This window comes from Oryza glaberrima, chromosome 10 (assembly GCF_000147395.1).
Source record: "Oryza glaberrima chromosome 10, OglaRS2, whole genome shotgun sequence".
NCBI lineage: Eukaryota > Viridiplantae > Streptophyta > Magnoliopsida > Poales > Poaceae > Oryza > Oryza glaberrima.
Genome location: NC_068335.1, coordinates 17998503 through 18011812, shown reverse-complemented (window position 1 = coordinate 18011812; position 13310 = coordinate 17998503). Strand labels below are relative to the sequence as shown.

Here is a 13310-nt window from a genome sequence, read left to right as displayed (position 1 = left end):
CCCTTTACTGCTGACAAGCTTCAGACAATCCAATCCAGAGTGAGATCTTCCTTTTTTTTTGGTTAGAGGAAAATGAGAGGAGTAAGATTATTTCTTTTGGAGGAGGAGTGAAATTATTTTAACTGTCAAACAAAAAGGATCTTTTTTGTGAGATTGGAGAATGCATCCACATCAGTTTCTGCCACTCACACTCCATGGTAACAACCACTTTTAAGCTAAACTAATGTCTCATCTTGTGGTTTCAGAAATCAGAATCCAGATTAATTGGAGTGCTTACTCCACCTGTACAATTTCTAACATTATATTGCTTACTTGACAGCAAAGTAAAGGAGTTTAGTGCAGCTTTTAAGTTACCCTCTTCGTTCGTCTGAGGTGGCTTGAGCTAGCCAAGAACAGTGATTTTTCATTATTTTTATCAACTGTGTAAACAAATTCTTACACTTACATAGGCCCTGTTTAGTTCCAAAGTTTTTTTTTCCAAACTTTCAACTTTCCATCACATCAAACCTATTATACACACACAACTTTTCTATCACATCGTACCAATTTCAACCAAACTTCCAAACTTCAGTGTGAACTAAACACAACCATAGTATATGATTTACCCACTTCTTTATTTGTTCAGAATGAGTTTTTGCATGGTGGTAATACAATGACAGCATAATCTATGATTCTGTACCATACTGATTCCTTTTTCGGATCTTTTCCCTTTTTCTTTATGGTTTCTGATGTCAAATAGATACTCCACTGTATAAAGTTCGATCACTCAAAGTGATGCAGAAAATATGATGCAGCATCACAGAAAGTGATGCAGGCTTGGCGTCAGCAAGACATAAAACTTGACAACTGCGACTTAATTTCCTGTTTCTAATTACTTGTATAAAAATATGCACACTTGAATGCTAGTGACTTGGCCAAAACGGCTTATCAGAATAAAAGATATGAATGAAACTTTTATATTCATGTTATTAGTGATTTTAAAAATCAATGCTAGAAAATAAACCACGATAAAAGAGCCTTAAAATCAATTCTAAAATTAGGCTTCAAAATTCAGATTTTGGCTGCGGCTTGTAAGCCAAAAGGCAAACGATGGTGTTGTAGCGGTTCTGACATAATGTTAAATAAAAGAACATCTCAATCACAATTCCTTTCTTTTCTCCGAAACTTTAAACTGATACCAAAATTTGGTTTTGGCTGTCAAGTTCAGATGGGAGCGGCATAAAGGACAGAAAAAAGAACAATAGCTGTAGCAGGAATATGACGGTGCTGTGCAAGTTGTAGAGTAGTATGTTGCACAAAATATCTGAAAATATCTTCCAATGAGACAGGGTAATATCTTCAGGGGAATATTCATTTGGCGTGCCAGCAAGAATCCTAATCACCTCTGCATTTTTATCTTTTCTCTCTTTATATAGACAACCATGTAAACATCGTTGTGCAAACAAAGGTAGGATTCCTTCACATGCATCGCAGCTGATTGTGAACTCCACTCTGATCAGGTAGGTGGTACATACTCCCAGTTCTCTAAAATACATTCTCCGTAAAAGAAACACACACTAATTTTTAGTGATGAATATGGATAAGTAGTTGTCTATATTCATCCTTAGAAATTCATTCTTTTTTACGAATGGAGAAACTGGCGGCATTCGCCGGGCAGAAACTGGCGGCATTATATTCATAGTTGTTTTTTTTAAAAAAATACTGGCATTGATGCTGTAGTTTGCATTAATAATATCCTAATGACACACTGAAGGGGTGTGTATTTGATAACATAATTTTTAAACGAATAATTTCATGGCAAGAATGTCGTGTTGAGGGAGGAGACGAAGGGGAACTTATTATTCTCTCCGTTCAAAAATAATTTTCGATTTTGACTCTAAGTCCTTAGCTTTGATTTGACCAACAATATCTTTGAAATAATCTAATTATTTAGCATCAAAGTAATACCATTAGATTTGTAATAAAATATTTTACGAATATTTTGACCTACACTTAACCTATTCACTTTGAAATGGTCAAAGTTCATCTACGTAAGGTCAAGACCCGATAAGTATTCGCTTGAAAGACTAGGGAATCATTTGGAACTCAATAACTTTACAAGAAGCACATTAGTTTCTCTAGGAAAAAAACCAGAACAAATATGCTTGCTCAGCTGGATGGGAGCTGCCAGGGGCAGCGTGCTGGTCTAAGTTTGACTCCGTTTGGAAGCAAGATTTCTCACCATTTTCTTCTTTATCAATACCGGATACTAAGTTCCTCCTTAGTATTCCAATTTCCAAACATTTGAGAACAACACCTAGCTCAGCTGGCAGGGAGCTACCAGGAGCAGCGTGCTGGCCTGAGTTCGACTCCGTTTGAAAGCAGGTTTTCTCACCATTTTCTTCTCTATCAATAGCGGATACTAAGTTCCTCCTTAGTATTTTAGAACAATATTTTCCATTCACTATGAAATTCTTATTCTCAAAAACAAGCATAATCAATTGAAAATGAATCATAAAATATTTTCCATTCACTATGAAATTCTTATTCTCAAAAACAAGCATAATCAATTGAAAATGAATCATAAAAGGCTCTTCTCTTGAAAATAGCATCCCGAACAATTCAATTTCATAGCAATGCACAAAATTTCTGACATTCCACTCAATCAAGGCCTCCTAAGGGGTGCGACTTCCCTATTCTGATTTCCTATTACCATCACCGTTTCTCCCGTCACCAATCTTATTTGTTTGGTGTCTTAATTCAGTTAACCAGATTAAATGACGGTGTTTTCAATTATTAGTTATAGTATTAGATCAGAGTACATGATATAACACCGTTTGCATGAGACAATGCGCAATGTGAGGGCCCATCAGAAAACCTTCAACCAATAAAACAATAATATCTACTCCCTTTGTCCCAATATAAGTGTAACCTAGTACAGATTTAACATATCCCGGACAAATTCGTAGTTTTATGATATGTCACATATGTACTAGATTGCATCTATATTGGGACGGAGGGAGTACGAAACAAGGAAGCCGCATCCCTTGTAAGGAATGGAAGAGAACTGTATTCTCTTTATCCCTTCCTATCAGAACAAATTTGACTTGTGTAGAAAACATGAAGTTTCTAAGTTACGAAGTAAAAAGAGATATACTCCCTCCGTCCCATAATATAAGGGATTTTGAGTTTTTGTTTGCAACGTTTGACCACTCGTCTTATTCAATTTTTTTTGAAATTATTATTTATTTTATTTGTGACTTACTTTATTATTTACAGTACTTTAAACACAACTTTTCGTTTTTTATATTTGCAAAAAAAATTTGAATAAGACGAGTGGTTAAACGTTACAATCAAAAACTCAAAATCCCTTATATTGTGGGACGGAGGGAGTACCAAATAAAGAGCGACAAAGAGCATAGGAAGAAGAGGGTTCTTTTTGTCGCTTGCTTAGACAAGTTGTCGAGACAATGGTAGATTTTTTTTTAAAAAAAAGAAAACAGCAATGGTAGGTTTTCTACTAGCAGAGAATCACTAGTGCAGCAGCATTGTCAACACATAGGTGGCCGACTGGCTTGGATATAAGAAAACCTGATGGAACAAGCTATTGTATCACTCTTTAGGCCTTGCTGGTTGCCCTACTACTCCTAGGTGCCAAGCCTATGATTATGATCTGCACCAACCCTGCGATCTCATCCGTTACTCCTCTCTTTTGTGTTTCCCCCACCCGACACATCGAACGGTGAAAAGGAGAAGCTTCATTAAACGATTGATTGATTGATCTAATCCTACTGATTGATTGACTGTTATGCAAACGAAATAGTAGCTGAAATGCAGGTCTCTTGTATAGCTTCTATAGGTAGTACATGCAGAAGTGATTGAGTAAACAAGTCACACTAGAGTGTCACTGCTTGATTAGATTCAGAACTGTAGAGATGTGTGTGTGTGTTTGGTTTTATTAGTACTAAGAATTAGTACATGTTTGGATTTTTCTACTATTCTGTTTTTAAATATATGTTATTGTTTCCTTTTTTTAATAAGCTTACTATTGTTTTCTTTTGAACATGATATTTGATGATCCATCTTATTTAAAAAGACTATATATAAAAATTTTATCGCGACTTGTTTTACTATTGAAGGTGCTTTACATGGCTTATATTTTTCGTATCTGTATTAATTTTTTTAATAACATGAATAGTTAAACATGATGTCTAAAAGTCAGCAGCTTCATATATTTTAAAAAGAAATATATCTGGGTCGACAACTGGATTGAAGGATCCTCCATCAAATAGCTGGCACCGACGGTTTTTAACTGCATTCTGCCACGCGCCAAGAAGCGTCGGACGATCGCCAAAGCACTAGTCGACAGAAGATGGATTCGGGATAATCTCTGGAGCTCTAGGAATGCAAGCGATCCTTGAGTATCTCCACCTCTGGACCATTGTTTTGTCTGTGCAGCTTTCAGACCAGCTGGACACTATTTCCTGGAAATGGAGCAACTCAGGAGAATTTACCTCCAAATCAGCATATCAAGCCCTCTTCCTGGGAAGAATCCAATTCCAGAACGCACCGGTATGGTAGATGATGGCGCCTCCTTGCTGCCGCTACTTCATCTGGTTAGTCACACTTAACAGATGCTAGACTGCAGATTGTCTCCGCAAGCGTGGCCTGCAGCACCCAGACCAGTGCGTTCTCTGTGATCAAAGCGATGAAACAATCGATCACATTTTTGGTCGTTTGCCCCTAATCTCGCCAGTTATGGTGTATGGCTCTTGGAGCTATTGGGCTGCAGGCCTACTTGCCAATGAACGAATCCTCCTTCCTTCATTGGCTCTGTGACACTCGGGAGAAGTTGGTCGAATCACAACAAAGAGGTTTCGTCACCATTGCAACGTTAGTGGCTTGGACAATATGGAAGGAGAAGAACAATCGCATTTTTAACCATCAACACAAAGCTTGGCTAGAGATTGCCAGGGCGATATCAGCTGAAGCGGAGCTCTGGCGCCTAGCCAACTCGGTGATGCCGGCGATGCTCTTGTAAAACCTTCGTTGCTCACAGTCGCCATCTTCTTTAACAAGAATAGGCTTAAGTTTCCATTGGTTGCCCTCATCCTGTAATATGTCCCCTGCTTGTTTTTCCTTTTAGATTGTAAATAACTTTATTTCTTCTAATAAAAAATACGCTTGCCAAAAAAATATATTTTAAAAATAGGTAGTGTGTGTGTGTGTGTGTAGAAACTAATACAACTATTTTATTTGAAAATCCTGCATTCCAAAGCATGGTCTCTTCAGTTAATGTGGTTTTTATATTTGGTAGGAGTAGATTACTAGGATAAATTACAGAATGTGGATACGGGCACTGCTGTGATCAGTAATGAATATATAGCATAATGAATTATGCAAGCTTGTAATCACACCTAGTTTATTTTACTGGGTTTCATTGAATGTAAAGAATTTTTTTACTATAGAAATACCAGGATTTGAGGCATATATAAGGCAAATTAATTGTTTCAATAGCTCCATGATCGAGTGTAAAATGTTCCCTTATAATTATAATTTTGTAAAGTACGGACATGCCAATAAATGTACGGTATTTTCTGATAGGTTCAGAATACATTACATCCTGCCTTTTCCCCCTTCCCAGTTTTCCCTGATTGCAAGTGGGAAACGACAGCAACGACCATGATATAACAGCAACATGTTAGTAGTCAAATAAACACAAAAAATAGTCATGCAATGCTAGTATGCTACAGGCATGACAGGCAACCAACTATTGTTGAGAAGGCAGATGCATATACGCATTAAACAGTCGCACATTTATCTATAATAATTGGTTATAGCTTTGTGCATCTTTGCAGCGACCGGTTTATCCATTGTAAAAAAGGGAGGAGGGGAATGGATCGTATCTTTTTCTTTCAAATTTAATATAAATAAATAGTTATAAAAAAATTAACAATATAGAGTATAGTAGCATTTCACAAAAAATCAAGTCCAAACTTGACTTACATATTAAAAATAAGGTATGAATAGCAGAGGCGAAGCTATAGCAAGTTATTGGGTCAGTAGACCCCGATGATTTCTTCTGAGTCCCTTATACTCCTTTCTATTTTACAGCTATGACCCCGGTCAAAGAAAACACTAACCCTGGTGATTGTTTCGTTAAAGCTCAACTGGTGGCAAGGAACGATACTATTATCAGCTAGCAAATAGAAAATTAGTTAGCAATTGTGATTATATGTCAGTCTATATAGATATACATATACGTTTTAGACTGGTGCTCATAAAGTGGCCCTTATTTAGGATTAATTGCTCCAGTAGCCAACTAATCCTATTATTATTTCTTGATTATCATCACAATTTGGTTGAACCTAGTCTCTCAAGTCTGAATTTGAGGAAATTAGAGTTTTGAAATATAAACGTTTGATTTTTCAAGTTCAGTTACATGATCATGAGGCATGAGCCTGGGGGAATATAACAAAGGTGATTTTCACCATATAAGAGGTTGTTATATTCTTTTCCCAAATATAGTAATCTAGTACAATAATGATGTGGTTGTAATTGAGGCCCTGTTTAGTTCCTACACAAAAAATTTACACCATATCACATCGAACGTTTAACACCTGCATGAAGTATTAAATATAGGCTAAAAAATTAACTAATTGCACATATTGCGACTAATTTGTGAGACGAATCTTTTAACGCCTAATTGCTCCATGATTTGATAATGTTGTGCTACCGTAGACACTCTCTAATGACAGATTAATTAGGCTTAATAAATTCGTCTCGCTATTTACTGACGGATTATGTAATTAGTTTTTTTATTAGTGACCGATCACCCCATGTGATACCCTATATAATATCCGATATGACATGCCAAAATTTTACACCCCTAGATCTAAACACCCCCTGATATGTAAAAGGTAACCACTACTACAACAATAGCCTTAAAATTATTAGAAGCTATAGCCAATTGTTAGGATCGTTAATTAATAGTGGCCCCGGTGACCATTCGCCCCTGATGAATAGTACCACTACTATTGATCGATTGAATTTGTCATTTTATATCTGAATGTGTGAGTTGATTTTGTGGAGTGGTATTTATATGCTGTATAAATGCTACCATGCATTTTCTTTAGAATTTTTCATAACAATTTAGATGGGCTATAGATAAACGAGAGAACAACCCTTAAAGGTTCGAAACAGTTTCCCTAGCAATACAGCATGATCACAAACACAAAACAATTACTTTTTTCAAAAAAACAAGTGCTCTTAATTACCTCTCCATTCATAGAGATCGAGTTACATTAATCCCCTATGCAGAGATCATCAAGGCACTCAAAATGCAAGCATAATCTTGCATGCAGTCATGCAGATCAAACCTAAATCTAAACCTTTTTTAAGCCTAATTACTCTAATTAACCTACTAATAATTATTGGAGGATCAAGGTCTATGTGGCCAGTGCATCAAACCGCTGCACACACAACCATGGCCACGTCCTCCCTGCTGCCTAAGCTTTTACTACTGCTGTACACACCGCCTTGCATGCATGCATGCATCGTCGCCGGCGGCGAGCGGCGGCGGCGGACTTACACGCGGATGAGCGGGCGGCGGCGCTGCAGCTCCAGGGCCTGGCGCTGCTCGGACTCCTGCCGCTGCAGGCGCAGCTGCTCGTGGTGGCGCCGGATGAGGCTCTCGGCGCGGCGCATCAGCTCGTCGTTGGGCATCGCCGGGAGCACGTCCCTGGTGCGCCACGGCCGCCTGGCCGGCGCCGGCGGCGCCCGCACGTGCGGCGGCGACGGCGGCGGGGTCATGTTGGTCGCCGTCGCCGACTTGCGTATCTCTCGCCGCGCCACGGCCGCCGCCGCGGCGCGCTCCCGGCGCCGCGGCTGCTGCTCGTCGGTGGTGGTGGCCCACGTCTCGCTCTTCGGCACGGTCACCGGCCGCGCCCGGCCGCTCTGGAGGATGGTCTGCCACATCGAGTCCATGGACACGTCGTCGTCGTCGTCGCCGGCGCCGGCGCCGGTGACGACGTCAGGCTTGGGCGTGGAGAAGTCGGTGGCGAGCGTGATTGCCCACTTGTCGCCGTCGGCGGGGGCTTCGATGGTCCAGCTGCTCGGTGGTGGTCGCCATGGATCCTCGACGACGACGGGCTTCTTGACGGCCATCTTGACGTCCGTGGCGGCGATGGTCCAGCTGCTCGGCCATGGCTCGTCGGCGACGACGGGCTTCTTCTCGACGACGGCCGGCTTGGCCTCCTCCGTGCAAGCGAGGACCCACGCCGACCATTCTTCCTCCCCAACGAGGGGATTCTTGGCGTCGTCGTCGACGAAGAAGGCCCAGTCCGGCCATTCCTCCTCGACGACGGACTTCTTGACGTCCGGCTTCGCAGTGGCCTCCGCCGCCGTGGCGGCGAGGTCCCAGGTTAGCCATTCCTCCTCGACGATGATCGGCCTCTTGACGTCGACGGTGTCCATGAGTGCGGCGCCCACCGCCGCGGCGGCGCCTCTCGGCGTCTGCAGTACCACGCCGGCCAACGCCTTGCTGACGTCGCGCGGGCTGCAGTCGCCCGGTCTGTCCGGCGTCGTCTCCCCGCCGGCCGCCGACGCCGCCGCCTTGCGGGCACGCGGGCGGTCGGTGGTGCTCCTCTTCGCCGCTCTCGCCTCTCGCGACGGCTTCTTCTTCGCCACCGTCGTCGTCACCACCGGCGCCGCAGCGACGACGACGAGGTCGGCCGCAACCGCCGCCACAGCAAACATGTCGTCATGGTCATGGTCATGCCCATGCCCCGACGGTGACGTGTACAACCCCACGTCCACGCCGCCGCCGCCGCTCTCTCCAACCCCATCGCCGTCGCCGGCGGCCGTGTGGCCACGGTAAGACGAGACGAGCCAGACGACGATAACGTTCGCCGCGATCCACAAGAAGGAAGGCGACGAGAGGACGCCGGCGGGGAGAGACGCGGGCGAGTCGTACGAGGCCGCCGCCGACGTGACCACGACGATGGCGGCCGCCGCCGACGTGACCACGACGATGGCGGCCGCCGCCGCCGCGGCGGTGAGCAAGAAGCACTTCATGGCGAGCTGCGTGTGTGGTTGGGTCGGTGGCGGTGGGTGTAGAGAGCAAAGCAAAGGGGAGAGGCGCTTATATAAGGGGAGAGTGGTGATAAGTCGGCTCATTTTTCGATCCATTTATTTTTGCCATATATGAAAAATGTTTGTAAAGTAATTCTGGAAATTTTGAGGTTTGGGTGTTTGAATTGCTGTTCATTTTGTGGAGATAAATGATTGTTAAGTAATTTTGGAAATTTGGAGATTTTGGGTGTTTGAATTGCTGCTAACTTTTGTTTATGTTTGTCAAAATCAAGATTTAGCATTCACTGATTGGGATTGGATCATCATTAGGTTCGTTGCCAGATTTTGCAACACTGATTTCGCTCTTGCTATCTGTCGTTGATCCGATATCTTGCCAAACAGGCCGACAATTTGATTGCCAAATTTTAGGGTGCCATTAAACTTAAGGAGGACAAATCTGGTATTAAATCAAACGTGATATGTTCCTTCTTTTCTTTCATTTCCATACAAACAGCACAAAATAAAATTGTTACTACGTACTACTTCGTACAGAAACTTGTACAGTACTTATCCATATTGAATTATTGATACTCCTAGCTAGCTAGCTAGCTAAATTTTCAGTCTTGAGACAAAGCTAGCTAGAGACGAAATAGTGACTTCGATATGTACTGATAACTACTATTAGGTCCATCCAGAACGCATAAATTTGTAATTTTGTAAGACTCGGGTAAATTTTCCACGATTCAAAAATCAAAGGAGACCTTAATCCTTTGAGTTAGACAGCTAGACTTATCCTAAATATTAAGAAGCGTACTAGCGTCTAAAAAAATGTTTCGAACCAAGAGTGACATTTGTACAATGCCTGAAAATACGAATACCCGATCAGCATAAAGACAAGTTGTATGTAATCACGTGACCTATATCAAAGGATCACCCCGTTCTCGTTGGATGCATCTTAAGGGCATACACAACAGAAATTAATAGCAAGGCTCTTAGATTGTTAATAAGACAAGTTTACTGACATGCAAGAGAGATAGGAATGGCGAGAGAAACAACAATGTTCAGCTTAACAATGGCTTAATATAAACACTAAGGTAAAAGGAAACTTTGTTGCATAACGATTAAGAAAAGAAAAAAGTAAGAAAAATATATTTTGGTGCATTAGTTGTTGTTTTTGTCGACGTATGCTACGCTTTACCTTTGAGCATGCCAGGCTATTCCTTTACACATGCCCTTAGGACTCGTTAACATGGAACGCCAAAAATATTACATAAATTTCGCCAGAATTTAGTTAAATTCATCCAAAATTTTAAACCTCGGCCATTTGTACGGCGCCGTATCCGGCGACTCAATTAAAGAGCCTACGGTCATCTCGCGACGGTCAGTCAAATGCCAATCCATCACAAAAATGGATCGACGCGTACATGTTGTATTTACCTGTGAATTTCTCAAAACAGCTATAATCGCTGGCACAACAGGGTGCGGAAATAAAACTACTACTAGTAGATGCTTAAGAAAATTCTGTGAATTGAACAGCATGGAACCAGTCATCCCTGTAATTAAGAATGAATGCAACTGCATTGATTACAACCATGAGTTTAAATGTAATAGTACACGAAAGAGTGACTTGTCAGAAAAGATCAAAGTGAAAAAAAAAGGGGGAAACAACCATATATCATCTGCCAAGTTGTCAATAGAGATTTGGGTGACAGAATTTGCTGTGTTAATTATTATTATTCTTGATCGTGGCAAGATTGTCAATCAAGGATGGTCATTTCACAAAGCTACCGTGACTTTGCTGACTTCAATTCAGGGCATTTGTTTTAGTCGGAGTAGCTCGCTTTAACGTCAGCAATATATCCCAGTACAAATGTTAATTTCACATCACAATATATTCAGAGTTTTCTAAACTTTCATCCTGGGCCAGCAAAAGACAGATGAATGCATGCTGCGGTCATTTTACTTTCAGCATGCAGTTGTAACAGTACACTGTCCTATTATTGGATTAGGCTAAAAAAACTCCGAAATTATTACAAAGAAATAAAACCACTGTAATAATTTCACACAGAAATCTATGATGTTTCACTTTTACTTTTTCCAAGCTAGGCAGAACTTATATAGTACATGTTTTCACTAAATTAATTGTGTTAATTTTTTTTTACTCTAGTGTCAGCACAGTGAAATTTAACCACCATATAAAATTGATCACCACAGGAAAAATTATTGGAGGAATTAAATTAAGTTAAAGCAACTGAAAGTCTGAAACTACTTGTGCATGGGTTGTCTCCTACTACCTCTGACCAAAAAAAGTACAGCCATAGATATCCGTGTCCAGCGTTTTGACCGTCCGTCTTATTTAAAAATTTTATAAAAAAAATTAAAAATATTAGTCACACATAAAGTACTATTCATGTATTATCTAATAACAATAAAAATACTAATCATAATTGTTTTTCAAATAAGACGAACGGTCAAACATTGAGCATGAATAGTGTTAAAATTATAGTTAGGGATAGAGGGAGTAGCTACTCTCCTAGTCAATGGAGCCCCAAAGCTGGAGCAGCTAGCACCAATGCAGCACACAAGGTAGTACTACACTAGTACATGTCGCCCTCATCTGATCCCAATCTTTATTCTTTTCTTTTATCTTCTTGCAAGTTTCTGCTTTGCTTTTGCTTATCCAGAAGCATGCATGGGTCCCATACCCTAATCCATCCACCTAAATATCTATCTAAAATGATCTAAAGCGCATGCAGTAGTAGCTAGCTTGCATGAAAGCTAAGAGGAAAAAAAAGGCGCACAAATGCAGCAGCAGCAGAAATATTCCTCTTGTACTGTACTGATGAGCTTAATTAGATTACCTGTGAGGCTGTTAGTGACACGAACTCGTCATCAATTGGTCGGAGCAGTTCTCTGCACATGGGTAGCACTACCCTCTACCTTCCTCCCACTAACTGACGAGCATTTCGCTTTCTGCGCTCTGTAATCCATCATGTTTAGTGATGCATCTGCAGGCTGCAAAGGAAACAGGGAAATAGTGAGCATCTCCCAATCGGGAGTAGTTGCTAGGAGCCTCTAGATGAACAATATTATGGATATAGTGTAATAATACAGCAGTAATTAGTATTTTAGTTCCCACTAAATTATAGTGTAATAATTGCATCCAAATAACTTATACTTATTTGGATGTAATTCTTAGGCTGGCTGTGTCATTATTTTGTTAACCTGCGGAGTCTATGTACCTATTTGTACTTTGTTTGTCTGTTTGCATTCACTTTATAATGCAGAGGTCGGACGCTGCCCATTATCTAAAGAAAAAAACTAAATTACACCGTACAGCTGGGTTATTTAACTGTACCTGAATTTTGTATCTTACATGGCCAAATGAAGAGTCTGCTTACACAAGCACATACCACTAATCATGCCTTAGCAAGGGAATCTTGCATGGAGCTTTGCTGCAGTAAGATGAAGGCTATATGAGATTGGTTGTGGCAGACAAAAATGCTAGTCCATTTCATACGTACTGTAGATTGAGTGCTACGTTTCACCTTCACCTATAAGATGAACTCAGTAGTAATCAAGCACTAGTCACATAGATAATTACCTCTTCAGCCAATGCAGATCTCCATTTTTTGATTAAAAAAATTCAGATGTCCATTTGCATGGAGGCCATATCCACTAGGAAGGAAAGCTCTAGAGTAGCTACACTGGTAAGTGTTAATAACCTAACAGGACAAGGAGGATATACATGACATTCTTGGTGAAAACGCATGAATTTTTTCCCGGCTTATGCAGCAACTCAACTTTATTTATGTGAAGATCTGACAAAACTTCAATAAAATTCATCAAGGTGATACAACCAAACTGTTAACCGGCCAAACTTATTTTGCTCAAAATCCGACAAAATTTCTATGAAAATCTTGTGTTTAAGTCTTCAAGAGGAGGCCTATGTTGCTACATATATGAGCATCCAACCCTTTCTGCCGATTGTCCACTTGCAGTTCAGAAAAAGAAAATCACTTTGAATGAAGGCTGAACGGCTAAAGGGGGGAAAAAAGGATCAAGCATGCATGCAGCCATGGCGTCATGGCGATGTGCCAATGGATTATCAGGTATCACGAGCTAACGGCATGCATCCTAATGGTTGCAGTGACCTAAATAGTATCTTAAGGTTCTGAGTTCAAATCTCCATATGAGCGAATTTCAGATTGGGTTGTTTGCGGGGCTAAGTTCCCTATTTCAATAGCCATATATATCCA

General features: G+C 40.9%; 1 protein-coding gene across 1 annotated transcript; it reads right to left on the bottom strand.

Moving 5' to 3' along the window:
- Positions 1-7188: 7188 nt before the first annotated feature.
- Positions 7189-9226, bottom strand: LOC127753000 (uncharacterized). The gene has a single exon (XM_052278454.1). The coding sequence runs from the start codon at positions 9166-9168 to the stop codon at positions 7567-7569; it is 1602 nt and encodes a 533-aa protein (XP_052134414.1). The 5' UTR covers positions 9169-9226; the 3' UTR covers positions 7189-7566.
- Between the last annotated feature and the right edge of the window lie 4084 nt (positions 9227-13310).

What these genes read in the sequence shown, in the direction of transcription:
- LOC127753000 (XM_052278454.1), bottom strand. Translation starts at nt 9,168, where the DNA reads ATGGATCGAAAAATGAGCCGACTTATCACCACTCTCCCCTTATATAAG.